At 45.2% G+C, this 21,449-nt stretch overlaps 1 protein-coding gene across 1 annotated transcript in view; it reads right to left on the reverse strand.

Annotated features, from left to right (window-relative positions):
- The window catches only part of SNX25 (sorting nexin 25), a gene marked incomplete at its 3' end in the record, with an annotated part of 86,370 nt that overhangs the window by 44,352 nt on the left and 20,569 nt on the right, over window positions 1-21,449 (reverse strand). The window contains 1 exon segment of the mRNA XM_079726850.1: window positions 5,385-5,455. Coding sequence (XP_079582976.1) covers window positions 5,385-5,455 — 71 coding nt within the window.

Raw genomic sequence — 21,449 nt, forward strand, 5'->3', positions numbered from 1 at the left:
ATTGTTAAAGAGAGGAACTTGCTCTTCATTTAAGATAAACTAATCTACTATGAACCTGAAACATGTACAGAGTTTTGTGTGAATTTGCTGGAGTCTGTTGACGCTCAGAAGCCTTATTTGAACCTTCCTGTGTATACAAAGTGAAGTGGTCCCCCCAACCCTAGTCTATCGTCCTGAGAAAAGTCAATGCAGAGTCAGCTGGTTAATTCCTTAAGGTTTCAGACGAAAACACAATCAGGTAATTTCTCCCCACTGGTTATACGACCTTTTTTCCTCTGAATCCTCAAAATATTTTCACAATTGCATACCATTTCTTAATCATCAACAATTATAGTTGAAAAAGACCTGCCTGAAACATATTTATATGTAGCAACAAAATTATACTTTAGCATATATATACTATGTGCATAAATAAAGTTCCCATCTCTAGTTTGAACCCTAAGTATTCTTAGTATCTTCCATCTGGTCATTCTTTTTTTTAAACTTCTTCAGTTTCCCACTCACAAGGAGGACATGGAAATAAGGAGAAACAACACTGGAAACGAAACTGCTTAAAACCTCACACACAACCTGGCAGCATCATTACACAGTCACTCTGAGCACAGCCCGATTTTCCAGGTTTAAGGAACCAGTGCAGACAGGTGCAGCTGGTGACGAGAAGTCAACACACAGACTGAGGCTTTTCCCGGATTCTCCGCCCGATGATATTTTCACTAGATCGCACTATCCTCAAAAAACAACAAAACGATTCTATTTGAGGGAAGCCTTTTAATGGTAAAAAAATCAAAGTTTCCGTAGTGCCTTTTACAGGGAGGAAAAAACACACAGACGAAAAACATTTGTCTGGAAATAAATTACAGATTAATTTGAGAAAGAATGAGATAAAGTAACTTTTTATGTGACAGCTGTACATCAAAACTCCAAAGGTCACAGAGAAATAAGAACTGTTTCCAATAATAATATGTTACCGGATATTTTATTAAAAGAAAAAGGACAATGGGGAATGTTCAATTTGACCTTCCTTTTTATTAAAAAAAAATACCTGGGCTTCCCTGGTGTCGCAGTGGTTGAGGGTCCGCCTGCCGATGCAGGGGACACGGGTTCGTGCCCCAGTCCAGGAAGATCCCACATGCCGCGGAGCAGCTGGGCCCGTGATCCACGGGCGCTGAGCCTGTGCGTCCGGAGCCTCTGCTCCGCAACGGGAGAGGCCACAGCAGTGAGAGGCCCGCGTACCGCCAAAAAAAAAAACAAAACCCTGCACTTAAATTATAACAACGTAATTCTTTAAAATTGAAACCACCTACACATGAACTTCAAGAGCGAGACAGCAGATGGTATCATTTATGAGGGAAGTCACTTCAGACTCTTAACACATTATTCTCCCCTAACAACGGGCTGTGCAAAGATACACAGAAATAGGAGACGATTAACTATCACCTCTATGTTGTCACTTCCAAGCGCTTCTCCTCAGGGTTCTCTCTCCCCACAGTGTGAATCCCAGCTTAGAAACGCCGGATGGGCACTTCTCCACCCTGCTGTCGTCCCAGGTCCACAACGCCAAGACTGGTGAGCTCTCTCACCCCCGACCCAGACCCCTACACACCCCCTGACTCTCTGAGTGTCTTCACTGAGAAACCCTTTATGATCACCAAGAGCGGGCAACCTAAAGACTGAGGAAACTGAGGCCTAGAGAAGTGAAGGACGTACCCAGGTTTCACTGGGAAGCCGGCAAGAGAACCAAGGCCTCCTAAACTCCAGCTCCCACACTTTTTCTTCTGCACCCAAACCTCATCTCACCAACCTGAAGCAGCGGAACCTCACAGGAACAGCAGCGGACTAGGAGTTGGGACCTCAGATGTGAGCTCTGGACAGCCACGTCCTCGCCTGTGGAGGCAGCAGGTGGTACCGGCGCCATCACATCCCACCATCCGATCCCCCCCACACATCCAATTAGCTGCCAACTAGGCTGTCTTTCCTTTATAACCTTCCTTATCAACCCCTTCCTTTTCAACACCATTATCTACACCCTGATTGCTATACGTCACTCCTGGACACTGTGTCATCCTCTGTCTTTTATTTTAGCCACTTTAGTGGGTGTGAAGTGGTATCTCGTATTAGGTTTGATTTGCGTTTTCCTAATGTCTAATGATGGAGGCCATGTTTCCAAGTGCTCATTAGCCATTTGTGTATCTTCTCTGGAGAAGTGTCTATGCAAATCCTTTGCCCATTATCCAATTGGGTTGTCTTTTGATTACTGAGTTGTATGAGCTCTTTATATATTCTGGATACAAGCGCTATGTCATATACATGATTTGCAAATACCTTCTCCTATTCTGAGGGTTGTCTTTTTTACTTTCTTGCAGAAGACACAAGTTTTTAACTTTAGATGAAATCCAATTTGCCTTTTTTTGGTCACTTATACTTCCCCTCATTCTTATACAGACCCACACAGTTTGCTAGAATACTGATTCCATGGAACCTGTCTTTGTTCTGGACATGAAGACACACGGTAGCTGAAATTGCCTATATGGTTTTGGCTGCCCAACTTTTTTCTGAGATTTTACTTCTTAATCTAAACCCCATTATAGACTTAAAAGAGACTAATTTAGGAAAAGCCAACTACTGGTAACAGAATTAATCCAAAAGAAGAGTAATGTAGCAAATCTTAATGTGGTTATAGAGCTTACTGAAAACAAATGCTTCTAGCATTCTCACGAAAGAGGAACTACAATGCTATCTTTTTTTTTTTTAATAAATTTATTTATTTATTTATTTATTTTTGGCTGCGTTGGGTCTTCATTGCTGCACACGGACTTTCTCTAGTTGCAGCGAGCAGGGACTACTCTACATTGCTGTGTGCAGGCTTCTCATTGCAGTGGCTTCTCTTGTTGCAGAGCACGGGCTCTAGGTGCATGGGCTTCAGTGGTTGTGGCACACGGGCTTGGTAGTTGTGGTGCACGAGCTTAGTTGTTCCACAGCATGTGGGATCTTCCTGGACCAGGGCTCAAACCCATGTCCCCTGCATCAGCAGGTGGATTCTTAACCACTGCCCCACCAGGCAAGTCCCTACAATGCTATCTTGAACTTACCAGTTATAATGTTTCAGGTTGAATTGTGTCCCCCCAAAAGATACGGTTAAGTCCTAAACCCTGGTACCTGTGAATATGACCTTACCTAGAAACAGGTCTTTGCAGATGTCCTGCCAAAGATGTACTGCTTGACTCTCATCTAAGAGCCAAGAAGAGAGACCCGAAACATATTCTTCCATCACTGCCCTGAAAAGAAACCAACCCTGCCAACACCTGGATCTCAGACTTTGAGACTCCAGAACTACGAGAAAATGTTTCTGTTATTTAAACCACTCACTCTGTGGCACTCTGTTACACAGCCTTAGTAAACTAACACAATAACGAAGATAAGGAAGATGTCTCTGACTAAACTCACACAACAGGGAGAAGCACTGAGAAAAGCCAGTGCCAACAAGAAATCCCTCTCCAGTATTCTCCTTAAAATGTCTGTCAAACTGTCTGAAAATAAACTATCTCCTCTGCAGGAACAATGAGGAAAAGGAGAGGAGCTGAGCCTGTACTCCTGGAGGAATTAATCAGATCACATCTCCTTTGCTCAAAAGCCTCCAAAGACTTCCTCATTCAGAGTAAAAGCTGAAGCCCCTAGAGCGTAAGTAAGGCCCTTCAGGACAGGGTCTCCTGCCACCTCTGATCTCTGGCTTTCTCTCCCCCCACCCACCCCTCAAGCAAGTCTGCGAGCTTCTGCCTCAGACTTTTGCACCCATTCTTCCCCAGACCCCCTCGGGCCACTAGGGCTTTGCTCACAGGTCCCCACCTGGGCGAGGTCTCCCCAGGTCACCCTATCCAAGTGCAAAATCCTCCCCTTCCGGCTGAGCCAGCATTCCTTATCTACCCCCCCCCACACACACACCTCGCCACAGTTCAACAAGAAGGGAGAACTTGTTTTTCCCCATTTTCTCACCGTCTGAAATGCTATGCATTTTATTTGTTGACTGTCCAACTGCCTCCCAGCCTAGTTCAGGGACTCAGTGAATACAAAGATTTCGCTGTGTCCACTGCTGAATCCTAATCACCTAGTCAGCGTTCAATAAACATTTTTTAATGAATGCATTTGTGCAATCTTCCTCACTGGGCTGAGATTAAGAGTAAGTGCCTCTTCAGAGTCTATACCCTCTTTTGTTTTTTTTTTGTTTTAAAAAACATGGCTCCTACCTTCTGTCAGAGACTCAGAAAGACAAGTAAAAGTCTCCAAGCACCCCTCTGCCTCTGTGCTGATTAGAAACCTGAGCACAGGTTAGAGTCTCTGGCCCAAGTCTTCTTGTCCTTTCGGGACCCTCCACTCCCAGACAGGAACTCGAGGGAGCCTGGAGCTTTCTGTGGGAAGTCTAGCCTACAAGGTAGTAGTGTTGGTGCCTGTCAGCTGGGAATCCTGACCTTCTCTGCCCTCCACAGAGTAACATGTCCTGCAACTTCATAAATGAAGCACCGGGCAAACTGTAGGGAGGTGGGAGCCAACTTCAGACCTTGATTATTCCTCAGTATCAAAGCCTGGATAACCAACTCTTTATTTGAAGAGAAACAAACAGGAAAAAATTATAGAACATGTTTATGTATATTTCTAAATCTACAAGAGTAGAGGAGGAAAGATGTTCACGACACAAATGTTTAACTAAAGGAGGGACTTTACTGGCGGTCCAGTGGTTAAGAACATGCCTTCCAATGCAAGGGACGCGGGTTCAATCCCTGGTCGGGGAACTAAGATCCCACGTGCCGAGGGACAACTAAGCCCACGTGCTCTGGAGCCCACGCACCACAAGTAGAGAGAAGCCCGCGTGCCGCAACGAGAGACCCCGCGTGCCGCAACTAAGACCCAATGCAGCCAAATAAATAAATAAATATTTTTTAAAATAATAGTAAATAAAAATATAAAGGAAAAGGTTAAGTAAATTATGAAACATCAACTCACGAAAGTCATTCAAATCACTATCAAGATTAGGTTCCAATATAGAAATATCAATGAATATTAAGATTAAATTTTAATATGAGAAAAAATTATGAAACCATGTTTAGTTTAAGAATAGAACAGAAGCAATATGTACCCACTGACTTTAATATTCTAAAAATTATGACTACAGATGAATAAAGTTTATAAGGGAACACAGAACTACAAACAAAGATTTTTATTAGGATGAAATTACACTTACTTTCTCTTACGTTGTTACACCATTATTTAAACAAATCTGAAATATCTAAATATATGCTCATACTTGTCAAAGTTCTGACAGGAGAGAGACGGCTGGAGACAGACCTAGGACCTTTAGTATGTGTACGTGAAGAAAACAAACTGGTTCTTACCCTTGTGCCTCTTCAGCTGGGGGAAGCTGCTAATTGTAGTTGCTTGGATTATTTCCACTACAATTTGATACCTGAGTTTTAAAAAGAGAAAACAAGAAAAGATTGAATAGGAAAAAAGTACTATTTTCAGAGATGCGTTAATGTGCTAATCAACTATAATACTGTGAATCCTGCCCAAGTATCACTAAAACCACCCAACATGGATGAAGTCGTTGGTCCGGGTGCTGGGCCATGCGCTACTCATTTCTGAGACCGGAATGTAAGAGCCGTGAACGTACTTCCCCACTCCATTCCCTGTACAGACGCACTCCCACCTGGCCCCCCGCTGAAGAGGGAAACCTTGAGGTTATGAGCAGCTGCTCCCTCTCCCCGACCCCCACCTCTGCCCTCCTCCCTGCTACCAGTAACCAGAGCCTACTGATTCCACCTCCCAGGCCTGCGCTGTCCAATGAAGTGGCCACGAGCCACGTGGGCTACTTAAGTTAAACCACAGTTGTAGTTCCTCAGTTGCACCAGCCGCATTTCAAGCGCTCAGCCACCTCATGGACCACAGGGGACGGTGCAAAGAGAACACTTCCATCACTGCAGAAAGTTCCACTGGATGGTACTGTCCTACACACTTCCCAAAGCTGTCCTCTCCCCTCCAGTCCCACTGTCACCATCTTCGTGATTTCCTGCATTACTCCTCACTTAGAAGAGCATTCCAGACCAACAGACTCAAAGCATCTGCAGTGGGACTCTGGTGTCCACAGTGTCTAAGCTCCCCGGGTCACTCCCACGCACAGAGAGAGCTGACAGCCACTGGGGCAGAACACCAGGTACACGTACATGTGACTGAGGTCACCTCCGTGTGAGGAAAAAGAAAAGCTTGTATTTTTAGTGCCAAGTACAACCCTAGAACTGTGGCTATTTTGAGCATATTCAAGTCAGGTGAGTTATGACCCCAAGTTCTTAAGTGCTATTTAATTATTATTAAGTATTGCCCTAACCAAACGTATCTATCCTGAGCGTTTCTCAGCCCTTAATTATGTTGACTGATTAAGAATCTGCCTATAATAAAGCTATTTAACATTAACTCTTTATCTGAACACAAACTTTGCAGCATTCTAAGACTTAATGCTACATTTGGTTGGCTTTCAGAACACAAGATATGTCCTTTTGTTTTTCAACTAAAACCCAGATGACAGACGTGAATTCATCTGTCACAGCTATTCATGGACACCTCACTACTTTACATCTTTTTATTTCTTCACTTGTGCGGTAAGAATATCGATGCCCTCTCTCACCACCTCAGAGACCAGGCTGTCAGGGGCACTGCCGGCGGTCACCCGGAGACTCTGGCAGACTGCTGGTTGCCAACACCCTTCCCTCTCTTTTTTTTTTTTTGCGGTACGCGGGCCTCTCACTGTTGTGGCCTCTCCCGTTGCAGAGCACAGGCTCCGGACCCGCAGGCTCAGCGGCCATGGCTCACGGGCCTAGTAGCTCCGCGGCATGTGGGATCTTCCCGGACCGGGGCATGAACCTGTGTCCCCTGCATCAGCAGGCGGACTCTCAACCACTGTGCCACCAGGGAAGCCCTTCCCTCTCTTTTTTCCCTGCTAACTGGACCACATTTATGGGGGAAAGCAATGCACCCAGCTCAAAACACTAACCTTCTCCCTAGCAGTTAGGGACAGCCATCTGATATGGTTCTAGCCTGTGAGCTATGAGCAGGACTTGCCGGGAGGGGATTCCAGGAAGGTTCTTTAAAGGGGCAGAGACTCCACGGAAAAGCCCTTTCAGTCTTCTGTCCTTGCCCCTCCTCAAGCTTCCTCCATGGAACAAGGATGCAGCTGGATGAAGGCACAGCAGCCATGAGGATGAAAGCCACATGGCGACGGGAGAAGACAGGAGGAGTTCGGGTGTCCAGGGACATCACTGAGCCATGATAACAGCCCCAGCCTGTCCATCTCAGGACATCTTGTTATGGAGGAGAATAAATCCCTAACTTGTTTAAGTAACTGTGCGTCAACACGTCTCATGGCCAAATGCTGTCTGCCTGAGAGACAGCTCTCTGAAGTCTCCATCCATAGAGAAGTTACCTGCAGGCTGAATACACACTCAGGCGATGCTCTCCAAAAGGAGGCCTTGCTAGGACATTAATGATCAATAAAGTTGTCTGATGGAACTGCCTTCATTCCTCCATTAATGGTAAAACACAAAAGTAGCTTTTCACGTGATTTTTTCCTGCCAGTTATGAACAGATGAGGAAACAGCTTATAAGAAGCATACACAAACCTGGAATCATCAAAGTCAAACACTCCTTAACCAAGTCTTTAATTTAACCTTGGACTTAGGTTCTATAAGCAGAAAGCACTGACTTTTCACTCAACTCCAACACATGTCACCCAACTCCAAACATATGCTTGTTGAAGAAACTTCTACGAAGAAAAGCATGAGAATAAGCTATGTGGTCAGCATGCTTTCACTAAACAAACACTTTTTAAATCAGTTTCTAGACACACTGAAATGAACAACACCAACACGGTATCTGCTTTCAGAAAGCTCTGGGGATATATCAGACTAAGGGGAAAATGCTCAGCCTCTAATATTTGAAAGACTACATAAAAATAGATTTTAATGACACACTGATTCTAAAATGCAAAATGGCGTGTACACTTATGATTGCAGATTCGTAAAGATGTGGGTATGTGAACCAGGGCTACAACGCAAAACAGAGATAAAAATGAAGGGCACCGTATTAAAATGGTAGAATTATAAGTCATCTTAAAACTGTTCCCAAACTGCTTATCTATCTTAGCCAGTTCAAACAGACTGACCTTCTTCCCTGCACAGGAAGCTTTCCTTACCTCTCCATTTCTGCACCAGCCTCACCATCCTTCTCTCCTTTAGGCTTGCAATCTCATCATCTTAGATATCTGCCCTCCCATAAACAGGAATCTCAAAGTCCTTTGAATCTTTAAGTAAGTTCCCCTCCTCCTCTTCCTCTTGTCACGGTCCTATTCCAGGCGTTCTCACCCGTGGGTCAGCTGCATTAGCTAAACGGTCCGTCTGCTTGATGTCAAGCTTTCTATCTCCCACCCAGCCCACTTCGAGCACCCCTGTCAAAACACCTTCCTCCAAGACCACTCTCAGCTCCTCGACCCCTGCTCAACCCTCCAGGACCCCCCCCACCGAGGAGGAAGCCTCCACTCCAGCCTCCCGCTCGCTCTGCACCTTGGCACTGGCCCCTCACTCACCCCCCATATAAGCCTGGACTGAAGCCACCACTGTGTTGCCACACTGCTCTCCCCAGCCTGTGGTCACTTTCCAGGCTTTCGCTCATGCTGTTTCCTTCTGAAAACCATCTCTCTTCTTGTCCACCTAATTAGATCTTACATACGCTATTTCTTCCCTCAAGTCATTCCCAATCCCCCAGATTCACATTAATATTTCTCCTCGCTGAAACCCTAAATTACTTCTGCTCTCTAATAGTACCCATTTGGGGCTTCCCTGGTGGCGCAGTGGTTGAGAGTCCGCCTGCCGATGCAGGGGACGCGGGTTCGTGCCCCGGTCCGGGAAGATCCCACGTGCCGCGGAGCGGCTGGGCCCGTGAGCCATGGCCGCTGGGCCTGCGCGTCCGGAGCCTGTGCCTCGCAACAGGAGAGGCCACAGCAGTGAGAGGCCCGCGTACTGCAAAAAAAAAAAAAAAAAAAATAGTACCCATTTACCTACTATTTTATACTGTTATTTTAAAGAGTCACATTTCCACAAAGAATGTTGTGAACGAAGAGAACGGTGTGTCCAGTGTGTTCAGGGCCTCACCCTTCTTTTTAAAATGGTCACACGTCTGAGCCTAAGACAAAATTGTGGCTTTGTGTATAAAAAAAGATATGCTACCTTTTTTTTCTCTCCAACTAGATCATGAGCCTCTTGGAGATAGGGATTGAGTCTTGGATTCTCCAACCGAACCTAGCTTGGCAGTAAATATTAATGAGTGCTAGGGACAGAATGCTTGTGTCCCCTGCAAAATTCATATGTGAAGCCTAATGCCCAGTGTGATGGTATCTGGAGGCGGGACCTTTGAAAGGTCATTAGGTCTCGAGGGTGGTTCGTGCCCTTACAAAAGAGACCCCCCGCCAGAGAGCTCTCTCCACCGCGTGAGGCCAGAGCAAGAAGACTGCTGTCTATAAACCAGGAAGCGGGCCCTCACCAGAAACCCAAGTTGCCTACCAGCACCTTGATCTTGGACTCCCCAGCCTCCAGAACTAGGAGAAATAACTATTTGTTGTTTGAGCCTCCCATTCTATGGTGTATTTGTGATAGCAGTCCAAACTGACTTATTAATGAGCTACATTAATAAGTGTTAACATCTGTAACACTTAACAGGCACACATAACATTCTGAACAATCTGTTCTTTCGATATTCTTAGTGATTCACACTCTGGGACAAATAAGTCATCAATGGTACTGAAGAAAATACACGCCACCTGAGAAAGAGGTAAAATGTCCAAACAAATCCATAAAATTATAAAGTAATACCACCTAACAGAGTCCTTTCATCAGGTACCAGGTACCTGATTAGATAATTTATAGTATCTCATTTAATCCTCACAAGGTGCTGTAATTAACCCCACATTACAGAGGAAGAGATTAGAGTTCAGGTGTATGAAGAAATCTATACAAGGTCTCACTGCTTTTAAGTACGAGAGCCAAAATTACAACCTAGGGCTTGATTCTGAAGCTCACGTTCTTAACCATTTTCTGGCTGCCCTAAAATTCAATACAGGTTAGTGTTTTATCTTGTCTAAGGCCCTTCAAAGCACATCAGCATGGCCAAGGCCAGACCATCTTTCCAGCCGTACTGCCTTCCGCATCCCTCTTGGATACATACCATTTTCTGGCCAAACCAGACCACGTGCAACACCCCAAACGCAACGCAGCTCTTTCCTGCCTCCCAGCCTTTGCTCCCCTTCTTCTCCCTCTCATACACAGCCTCCCCTGTCACCCGCTGAAATCCTGTTCACTCCCAAACGCCCAGGCCTCGTAGATTCCTCTCGGCTACAGGATGAAAGATTTGCTCCTACCCACTTCTTCGGCTGTTCACACTCTGCTTCTGGCCTACCTTGCTTCATACTTAGCTATTTACACCCACAGGGGTCTCCTACACGGAACAAGGAACACCTTGATGGCGGGGAAAGAATCCAAAGATCCGCAAGCAATTCATCTTTACAGATACCAGGCCCTCCTCACACAATGCTCTGCGCACAGGAGGCGTCTGAAGATGATCACTGAATCTGTAGAATTCACTTTCACTCGATACCAAAAGGCAAAGTAGGAAATGAGAGACTTTCTCATTCTCAACAAAACCACGCAACACATACATCCAAATGCTGGCCATCCTTGACGGCACAGGCGTCTTAGTCATCTGGGGGGTATTCGGGGGCAGCCAGCACTCACCTGGCCTTCCTCCTCCAGAGGCGGACGTGGCCTAGCTGGTGCCAAGTGAGGCTCTACAATCAGGAGGACTAATCTTTGTCAACATGCTCTTGAGCAGAAAACCAGAGACTGTTAGTACGTTTTTACAAAATGACGTTGTAAACTCAAGTTTTAGGAGGAAGCAGCGAACCAAGAATTCAGCTCTTTTCCAATTCTGGCAAGATCCTACCCAGAGCACCCCTTGTCTCTGGATAATGAAAACGTCACACAAAGCTAGCTGCCAAATGTCTCTCTGAGTTGCCACCTCACCTCTCTTTAGTTTTATACACTTTGCTAAAGTGACAGATTTGGAACAAGACTGTTTTGATGAACTCTTCCCACCAATGTTAATCTCGCCTGAATGCTACACAGTCCTTCAAAGTAATCACCTTAGAAATCAACACCTTCTACTGTCAAATGTTCAGAACAGCTTTGGGATGCTATCAGAACTGATTTCAAAGTTATTTAGAAGCCAAACCAAAAAAATTCGTCTCGTCATCTCATCAGGCACACCTTTTAAGTGTTACTTTAGAGCTGTCTTGGGTGTGCACATGCTGGAATGTCTTAGGGGAGTCAAAGGCTGGACAAACCCTAGTCTAAGTGTACCGTATGGTAAAATGGTTTAAAATACCGTTTTATATCAAAATTAGCAAGGATCTATTATGGAATAGAATACCATATACATAAAAATGTTTAAGAAAAAACCAGGAATTTAAAAATAATGTTTCAGAGTTGCCACAGGCTACTTTGTACTAGGCTAGGAATAATGTTTTCATTAAAGAGACTTCAATTAAAGTGTTTAAGAAATGAAACCATGGTGACTTCCGCTAGCTAAGCTGGAGCTGCTTCCCACATCCACAGCACTATTGACAAGGTCTGCTGGGTTATTTAGGGAGTGGGTCAGAGTAGCTAAGAATGTGAGCTCTGGAACCAGATGGCCTGTGTTCAAATGCTGCTTTCGACACTTACTGTGTCACCCTGGGAAAATTATTCAAGCTTTTTAGAACTGAAGAGTCCTCACCTGCAAAAAGCAGAATAACAGCATTTTTCATAGGGTTGCTATGAAGATTACATGAGAGAACACCTTTAAAATATCTGGAACAGCACCTGCCCTCAGTGAGAGTTGTTTTGTTTTTTTTGCAGTACGCAGGCCTCTCACTGCTGCGGCCTCTCCCGTTGCAGAGCACTGGCTCCGGATGCGCAGGCTCTGGATGCGCAGGCTCTGGATGCACAGGCTCCGGAAGCACCGGCTCCAGACGCACAGGCCCAGCAGCCATGGCCCAGGGCCCAGCCGCTCCGCGGCACGTGGGATCCTCCCAGACCGGGGCACGAACCCGTGTCCCCTGCATCGGCAGGCGGACTCCCAACCACTGCGCCACCAGAGAAGCCCCCTCAGTGAGAGTTTAATGACCGTTAACAATTACTGTTCCTTAACACTGCTGCTGGCTCTTCAGATATGTGCTATTTAGGGAAATGGTATGTGTGTGTGCTTGTAAAATATATATAAAAGCCATTTTAAGTAACCTTACTTTTTTTCCGGACTATAATAGTGTCTCAGCCTGATCAATTGAAGACCACCAGGGTCACGGTAGTCCAACAGCCTCAGGTTTACTGACCCACTGCCATCAGCAAGAGGAACCATGGGACATCTCCCCAGACAAAGAAAAAGATAAAGTACTACTGGATTCTGGGGAAAGGTGGGGTGTGGATGAAATTTAAATGAAGCAGCATTGTGACTGGCTCAAAGTGGGGCTTGTAAAGGGGTCAATTTCAGATGGATATAGGGTCCCATTGCCTTGGAAACTACAAAGTTAAGATAAATGTGGGATGCTGAGTCCAGAAACCCCTTATCTGCAGCTCTGCATCCGGATTAAAATGAGACTGCTTCTCTGTGTCAAAGTGACTGAAATCCTCCAGGCAAGGAGAGGATGTGTCATTCCTACTGATATAATTTCACACAGCAAAGTTTCTGATAGAATTTAGAGAGCAATGCTTCTCAGTGAATAAGAAAGCAGTAGTCACTAAGCGAGGAGAATCATTATGACATTTTACAGCCACTGAATATGTTTGGATGAAATATTGTTTCCTGTTAACTTGGTAGCTGGTTTTAGTGTCTGTTATCCCAGCCTGATGAACAGACAGGAAGATTTTACTTTCTCAGTCCGAGCCAATTTTTACTTTCTCTAAAGTAACATATGCTCTTCCAAGAAAATAGGAAAATACACAAAGCACAACATTCAAAGTTAACTACTATTAACATTTGGTATATCTTTATAACCTTTTTTCTATGTAAACACAATTTTTTTTGTTTTATAAGATGGGATTTATGTTAATAAATACTGGCTTAGAGCCTTTTTAATTTATAAATGTATAGTTACTATCTTCCAATATTATTAAATATTCTGATGCAACATCATTGCTACATGGCAATCCATTGTATAGATGAGCTGAAACCTTTTAAACCAAACCCTTATTGCTAGACATTTTAATTATTTCGAGCTTTTCTCTATTTTAAATAAAATTACAAGAAACGTTCTTGGAAAAGTCTTTCCATGTAATCATGGTTATTTTCTTAAGATAAATTCTTATGAATAATGAATGTATCAAAAAGTGCACACTTTGTACTGGGCTTCCCTGGTGGCACAGTGGTTGAGAGTCTGCCTGCCGATGCAGGGGACACGGGTTCGTGCCCCGGTCCAGGAAGGTCCCACACGCCACGGAGCGGCTGGGCCCATGAGCCATGGCCCCTGAGCCTGCGCGTCAGGAGCCTGTGCTCCACAACGGGAGAGGCCACAACAGTGAGAGGCCCGCGTACCGCAAAAAAAAAGAAAAAAAAAAGTGCACACTTTGTATCACAAAAGTGTATCACAAAATGCACACTTTGTGACCTTTGTTCAGATTATAAAAACTGCAACAGAAAGGCCATAATTTCTACTCCTACCAGCAGGACATGAAGTTGTCTATCTTCCTACACTCTTGATAACACTAGGTGTTAAATTTTTAATCTTCACCAATATTATGAACAAAGAAAAGTATATCATTTTAGCTTTTATGTCTACTGAGGATAACAACAAGGTCCTGAGCTATCTTTTCAGGAGGCATATTTAATGGTATTAAACAGGAAGTAGCCGGAGCTGTAACACAAGCAGGGGAAACATTTTCAGTTAGGGCTCAGAGGAGTAAGAGGCACTTTCCACTAAAGGGGCTTTTAAACCTGTTTTCCACTTTTCTAGTGTGCAGAGGGCAGCCGATTTCACAGAGAGTCTAAGGCACGTTTCCCAGCCTCTTTCCATTCGTGGCACACATAGCAAGTGACAATATCTGATCAGGACACTGGGGTGACCAGCCATCCCAGGCCCTACCCAGCTACCTCGTGGGCTTAAGAGACCGGTCATCTCTGAACACCCATGCATTGTATTTGAGTTACACCAGCTAGAAAGTTCTGCACCAGAGCAGCCTGAGGAATCCTGAGTGTATGCAAACACACACACACACACACACACACACACACACATACAGGATTCATGTTATATATACAGAAAATAATCTGGAAATATATATACACCAAGTATTCACAGTTTTTATCTGTCTGCAATAAGTGACTTCCATTTTCTTAATCTTGTTTATATCTTTTAATCTTCCTAAAATAACTACCATATATTCATTTTCTAGTTCCCAGAGCCTACAGAAATTACATGTTACAGAAGTGGCCAAAGCTTTGTCACCACAGGCCAGCTGGTGCCCTTTAGTTAACCTCAAGAAAGCCAAAGTTTTCTCTCTGTTGCCTGTATCTAGTTTCTACTTGTGTTCCTCATATTTTTACATCAGCTATTAATATAGTTATAAAGTATTTATGGATGTATGTTTAGCACCACTGCAGTATGTTCCATTCCCAGTCCTTACCTAAAGCATTTTCATTTAGAACGGCTACTCAATATCGTCTTCAGTTGCCTAGTTTTATGTTCCATATCTAAAGTGTCCTAATGACTTCTTATACATTTTTTTGCGGTACGCGGGCCTCTCACCGCTGTGGCCTCTCCTGTTGCGGAGCACAGGCTCCGGACGCGCAGGCTCAGCGGCCATGGCTCACGGGCCCAGCCGCTCCGCGGCACGTGGGATCTTCCTGGACCGGGGCACGAACCTGCGTCCCCTGCATCGGCAGGCGGACTCAACCACTGCGCCACCAGGGAAGCCCTTCTTATACATTTTGAACACAGTTTTCTGAAGGAAGCTGCTGCTGCCTCGGCTCACCCATTAACCCCACTCAAGTTGGGGCCTGAGCGTGTTCTAGCCTGCTCCCGACAGCTGTAACTTTTTCCAGCTCTTACTGGGAGCCTAGATGTCCTGCACGACATGCACCATCTCATTTAATTATCACAGCAACCCTATGAAGTAGGAGCTATTTTCTCCATTTCACAGTTAAAACTGAGGCTCAGAGTGTAAATGACTTGCCTCAGACCATGCACTTTGCAAGCAGTGAAGCCACAGTGCAAACCAGGTCTGTGAAATCCAGGCCTGCCGGACCCTTGAGCCTGTGTTCGTGGCCAGGGTCTGCCTTGGTGCTGGACTGGTCACTACAGGTTGACTTCTGTGCTGCTAATGCTCCTCGGCCTCGGCCTCTAGAACTGCATTTCTGTCAAGCGCTGGGGAATCACAAGACAGGGCGCACGTTGCTGCTACTCAGTGCTGGGCTGAAGTCAGCTTGTGAGGCCTAGGCCCGCTCGGGAGAGCTGGCTGTTGCATTTCAGCAATTAAACCCATCGTTATTAAAATTAAATTACACAAACCTACCATTTTTTTAAAAGCAAAAGTACTCAAAACTCATCGTTTCCTAATAATTTCATTCATTTTACTATTACCTATGTTCGAGGTTATTTACACCCATTCCACCAGCCTTCACTACCGTTTTTTTTTTGGCTGCACCAGGTCTTAGGTGCAGCACGCAGGATCTTTGTTGAGGCACGCAGGCTCACAGTTGCGTCATGCGGGCTCCTTAGTTGAGGCATGCAAAGTCTTAGTTGCAGCATGCGAACTCTTAGTTGCGGCATGCATGTGGGATCTAGTTCCCCGACCAGGGCTCTAACCCGGGCCCCCTGCATTGGGAGCGCGGAAACTTACCCACTGGACCGCCAGGGAAGTCTCCAGCCTTCTCTACTTGCGAACCATAAAGTTCTTTTCTGTTGAGGAGGCACTCAGCACGATTTTTGTCTTTGTTTTTTAAAAAAACAAGCAGTACCTACTGACCTCACCCCTCCCTCAACTCTTCATGTTTTAAGTCCAAGAAGCACCATCTCTGGCCTCCCTCCACCTCTCACTCATGCCTCTCCTCTCCTCCCCGGAGAGGAATAAGCTTCTAATCTGATCGCAGAGGAGGAGGAACTGGGCCTGTGAAGCACAGCCCTTCTGTTCCCCTTCCTCTTAAGGGCATGTGTTCTCTGCCTCCAAAGGGCAGCCAGCAAGTCGACTGCACCTACCAGGGAGACGGAAGGAGGGAGCAGCGGGGACAAGGAGAGGGATTCCGACCCAGCAGCGACAGGTGGGAAAGAATGTCTAGTTGTGCCACTCAGTTTTAGAGAGCGCACTGCCTGCATATATAAACCACACTGTCCGGGACCTCCAGTGATAAGAGTGATGCTGTGGTCTTCATTTGCCTTATTTCTCGCCCTAAGATGGGTCAGACTTCAGGGTGGAGAGAGGACCACTGCTACTCATGAGGCCTCCTCAAACCCCAAGATGAGACACTGCATCCCAGTGGGCCATGAGGAACCACCCCGTCTTCACAAAGAAATTAAATCTATTTGTGATCCTCAGTCTCATGATCATAAACAATAACAATAATAGTGTCGTGTCAGCTAACAATTGGGGATATGCAGATCCTGGGCCAAGTGCTTTATATAAACTGACTTGTGGTCCTAAATGTTGTTCAGAAAGCAGGTAACCCTTGACCCACACCTAACACGGCACCAGTGCTGCTCCAAACACAAGCACATAATGAATTCTTTCATTTCAGAGACATCATAAACTTCTTCATACCAAAATTCCCCTTCTCATACCAAATTTTACATTGCTGCCAACACTTAACTGTCTTTCCTCCTAAATGAAAATAATTTGTGTCTCAGATACGTTTAACTCCCACCTCTGTGCCCTCTGCTATTCCTCAGACACTAGCAGCAGTTATATTCTAAAGTCAACGTACTTTTATTTTTCATAAAACTGAAAGATCTTTTAGAACACTTTTCATAGGCAGCCTCACATTTTAGTGTGTTTTTTTTTAACTAGATTTATATTCATTTATTCTTTTCATAAAAATTTGCCAGGCTTCTGTTTTACACTTACGAAGTTCCATCTCCCTGTCCACCCACACAAGCCTTCCTCGGCAGTTCACACGCGCTCAGTGATTTCTTACACGCTGCAGTAGGCTGTCTTAGGTACGCTTGATTTCTTTTTTCTTGTTCCTCTACAATGTAATCCTACTTTACTTCAGGATTCACATTTTCAGAATCACTGTTCAAAACACTGCACATTCAACTAATTTAAATTCTTCCTACACAGAAGCATGCGATTTTAAGAATTTTAATACTTTTAATATTATCCTCATGTGCAAATGCACCTAAACTGATTCAGAGTTGAAAATCCACCCCCTTATGACATCTAAAGAAAAAATACTAAGCAACCCCCCAGTAATCCATTGCTAGTCATGATCTCTTAAGTTAATCCATTCATTATGCCCACTTTAGAATGGTAAAACTGAAAAGCACCACACCAATCTCAGGATGTGCCAGATAAAAAGTTCCCCTTCTCTTCTCCAAACTAAATAATCCTTAATCCCTTTAATTTTAAACCTTTCGTTCCTTATTAGAATTTCCTATCTATTTTTAGATTCTCCACATTGCTCTTTTATTTATTTATTTATTTTATATTCATTTTTGGCTGTGTTGGGTCTTCGTTTCTGTGCGAGGGCTTTCTCCAGTTGCGGTGAGCGGGGGCCACTCTTCATCGCGGTGCACGGGCCTCTCCCTGTCACGGCCTCTCCCGTTGCGGAGCACAGGCTCCAGACATGCAGGCTCAGTAATTGTGGCACACGGGCCTAGCCGCTCCACGGCATGTGGGATCTTCCCAGACTGGGGCACGAACCCATGTCCCCTGCATTGGCAGGCGGATTCTGAACCACTGCGCCACCAGGGAAGCCCCACATTGCTCTTTAAATGAGGGTCAGAAGTAAACAAATACAGAACTGAAAAATCTAATAAAGATTTGGGCTGGTGGTAAATGAGATTATGGCAGTGACAGGCTGCTCTGATTTTCTTTTCTTACTACTTGTTTCTCTGGCAATCTGTCACTGCCTTAATAAAAGATGATGGTACTTCTGACGGTATTGTTCCCCACACAAGGATTAGTGCCCGCAAAGGCTCACGAACAGCAGAGAGTTATCTCCACACTTGCAGAAAATCCCACAAGGCTGGGGCCGTGTGTCACTGCTATTCTCTGCCCACCTGGCTAGCAAGTTACCCAGCTTTACATATGGGGTGTGAAGTCAGACAGACCTGAATTCAAATCCCAGCTCTGTTACTTGGTAGCTTTGTAATCCGGGGCAAGTCGCTTTCCTCTCCTCAACCAAATAATGAGACTCACAGTACCTACTTCACGTGGTGGTTATAACAATCAGATGATGATTATGAAGAACCTAGCACTGTGCTTGACACATATTAGATACTCAACAAATGGGAGCTTAAAAACAAAGAAAGTTTTCCTTTCTTGAGCATTTGCTTGGCATCTCTTTAACCCTGGCAAATGCCCAGTCCAGGGAAGCAGCCATTTATCCAATGCCTGTGTGGGAAGCAGTGCTATCCTGCCTCACTATAACTACAAAACATGAAGTACTGTAGCAAAAACAGCTATTTGCCTCTTCCATACCCATTCTTTTTCCTTCCTCAGTAATAGAATCCTCCATTTTTAACAAAGCCTAAGGGTGCCTAGAATGAGACTACTTGCTTTTTCTCAATTGTTTCGACCAACGAAATAAAAACAAAAATGTCATGTAGCAGCTTCCAGAAATATCCTTAAAAGACAAGCAGTACAGGACCTTTGCCACCATGTTCCCCTGCCTCCATCCCACTTCCTGGGATTAGGATATGACGGAGGGCATCCTAGAGAACAACCTGAACCAGGAAGACTCCGGAGCACAGGATGACAGAGCAGCGAGCTAGGGGGAGCCTGGGTCCTTGAGGAAGGTGGGGCCCCATACCAGCCCTGGACTGGGTACTGCAGACTTCCCTTAAGCAAGGAGGAAGAAAAACCCTCTGTACTTTGACAAGGCATCATTATTTTGTGGGTTTTCTATAATTTTCAGCTGAATCTAATCCTAACTAATATAAGTACAGTACCTCCAAACTGTTCACGGGGTTAAACCTGTGGCTCTTAAGAAAGGACAATTTTGTCCCCCAGAGGACATCTGGCAACGTCCAGAGACATTTCTGGTTGACACAGCAGTGCGGGTGCTACTGGCATTCAGTGGGTAGAGGCGCTAGGGATGCTGCTTACATTCTGCAGTTAACAGAACAACTCCCACAACAGAGGGCTATCAAGCCCCACATGTCAGTTTTGCCAAGGCTGAGAAACCTCGGGTTCAACACATCTCTCAGGAAGGTCAGCGATAAAATGCCCTCTGTTCATTACAATAATCATGGCAGAAGAATGAGCCGTCCTGATTAGTCAGTATTCTCCTCAACAGAGTTACCATATATCTCAAACAGTAATCAACAGTTTTCAAAGAATCAGAATATAATGAATCACATGACACAACATCTAGCCAAGACTTCAGACTGGCAGCATGTGAAAGCACATTACGTTTAAAAGAGATTCTCAGTGTATGAATTGCATTTTATAATCACCTGGGGAACTGATGCCCAAGATCCACTCTAGACCAGTTACATAAAAGTTCCTGGGGGTGAAGCCTAGGCATCTGTATCTTCCATGGAGGACCAAGTAATCTTCATCAGGGTACTTTTCACAAATGCGCTGAAGAATTACAGAATGCAGGCAGCCCTGGATGTGCCAGATTCCTGGACCACGGTCTACCTACTTCTTTACAAGAGGTTCCTTGGGGCAAAACCTTTCACTGCTCCTTTGCTTAACATTCACTTTGACTCCTGCTTTATCTTCAAAATAAAGGAACACACAGTCCTTTCTCTAGTATGGCTGTGACGTGGAGTTTCACAAATGGATGCACCTAGACTCTGAACACTGCTCTGCCTTCCTTGACGGTGGCCATCACCCACCCCCCACCAGCCACACCAGGTGGGAATCTATTCATCTTCCCTTTAACATCATGCATCAACATGACACTCAGATTTCTGGCTCCTCTTTTGTTAGCAGAGTTGATCACTGCTCCTACTAGAAGACCCAGAAAATTCAAAATATTAAACCAGTCTAGCTCCCGTATCCTCATTTTGACATCTAGAAATGCTAGATGCTAGAAAAGGAAGTACCTCAAAGGGACAGCAGGATATCAAACTGTAATGTTTTAAAGCCTGGTTGATTCTAACATACAGACAGGGTTAAAAACCACTAACTTACGCCATCTAGAGTTGAGTGTCCTGTGAGGAGCTTCAGCGCACGTCCCGAGCTGAGGTGTCGGCTCAGCCGTTTCCCGAGGAACTCTGGTCTGAAGGGCCGGGGGCAAGGCCTCTGCACGGGGCCCGCTATGAGCAAGTGAAATAGACTAAGCACAAAGGGAAAAAAGGTGGAAGGGCTAGGCCTGAAGTGAGACTGCCAGGTTTATGTCCTTTCCAGATGAAATGTGGATCCTCTAGAAACAGGAGGTGTGAAGAGAGAGGACCTTCAAGATGGCGGAGGAGTAAGACGTGGAGATCACCTTCCTCCCCACAAATACATCAGAAATACATCTGCATGTGGAACAACTCCGACAGGACACCTACTGGATGCTGGCAGAAGACCTCAGACTTCCCAAAAGCCATGTGGCTGACAGGGTCTTGGTGCTCCGGCTGGATATCAGGCCTGAGCCTCTGAGATGGGAGAGCCAAGTTCAGGACTTTGGACCAGCAGAGACCTCCCGGTCAAATGTAATATAAATCGGTGAGAGCTCTCCCAGAGATCTCCGTCTTAACACTAAGACCCAGCTCCACTCAACGATCAGCAAGTTCCAGTACTGGACACCCCACGCCAAACAACTAGAAAGACAGGAACCCAACCCCACCCATGAGCAGAGAGGCTGCCTAAAATCATAATAAGTTCACAGACACCCCAAAACACACCACCAGATGTGGTCCGGCCCACCAGAAAGACAAGATCCAGCCTCATCACCAGAACACAGGCACCAGTCCCCTACACCAGGAAGCCTACACAACCCACTGAACCAACCTTACCCACTGGGGGCAGACACCAAAAACAACGGGAACTACAAACCTGCAACCTGCAAACGGAGACCCCAAACACAGTAAGTTAAGCAAAATGAGAAGACAGAGAAATACACACCAGATGAAGGAGCAAGGTAAAAACCTACCAGACCAAAGAAATGAACAGGAAATAGGCAGTCTACCTGAAAAAAAATTCAGAGTAATGATAGTAAAGATGATCCAATATCTTGGA

Source organism: Hyperoodon ampullatus (genome assembly GCF_949752795.1).
Source record: "Hyperoodon ampullatus genome assembly, chromosome: 20".
NCBI lineage: Eukaryota > Metazoa > Chordata > Mammalia > Artiodactyla > Ziphiidae > Hyperoodon > Hyperoodon ampullatus.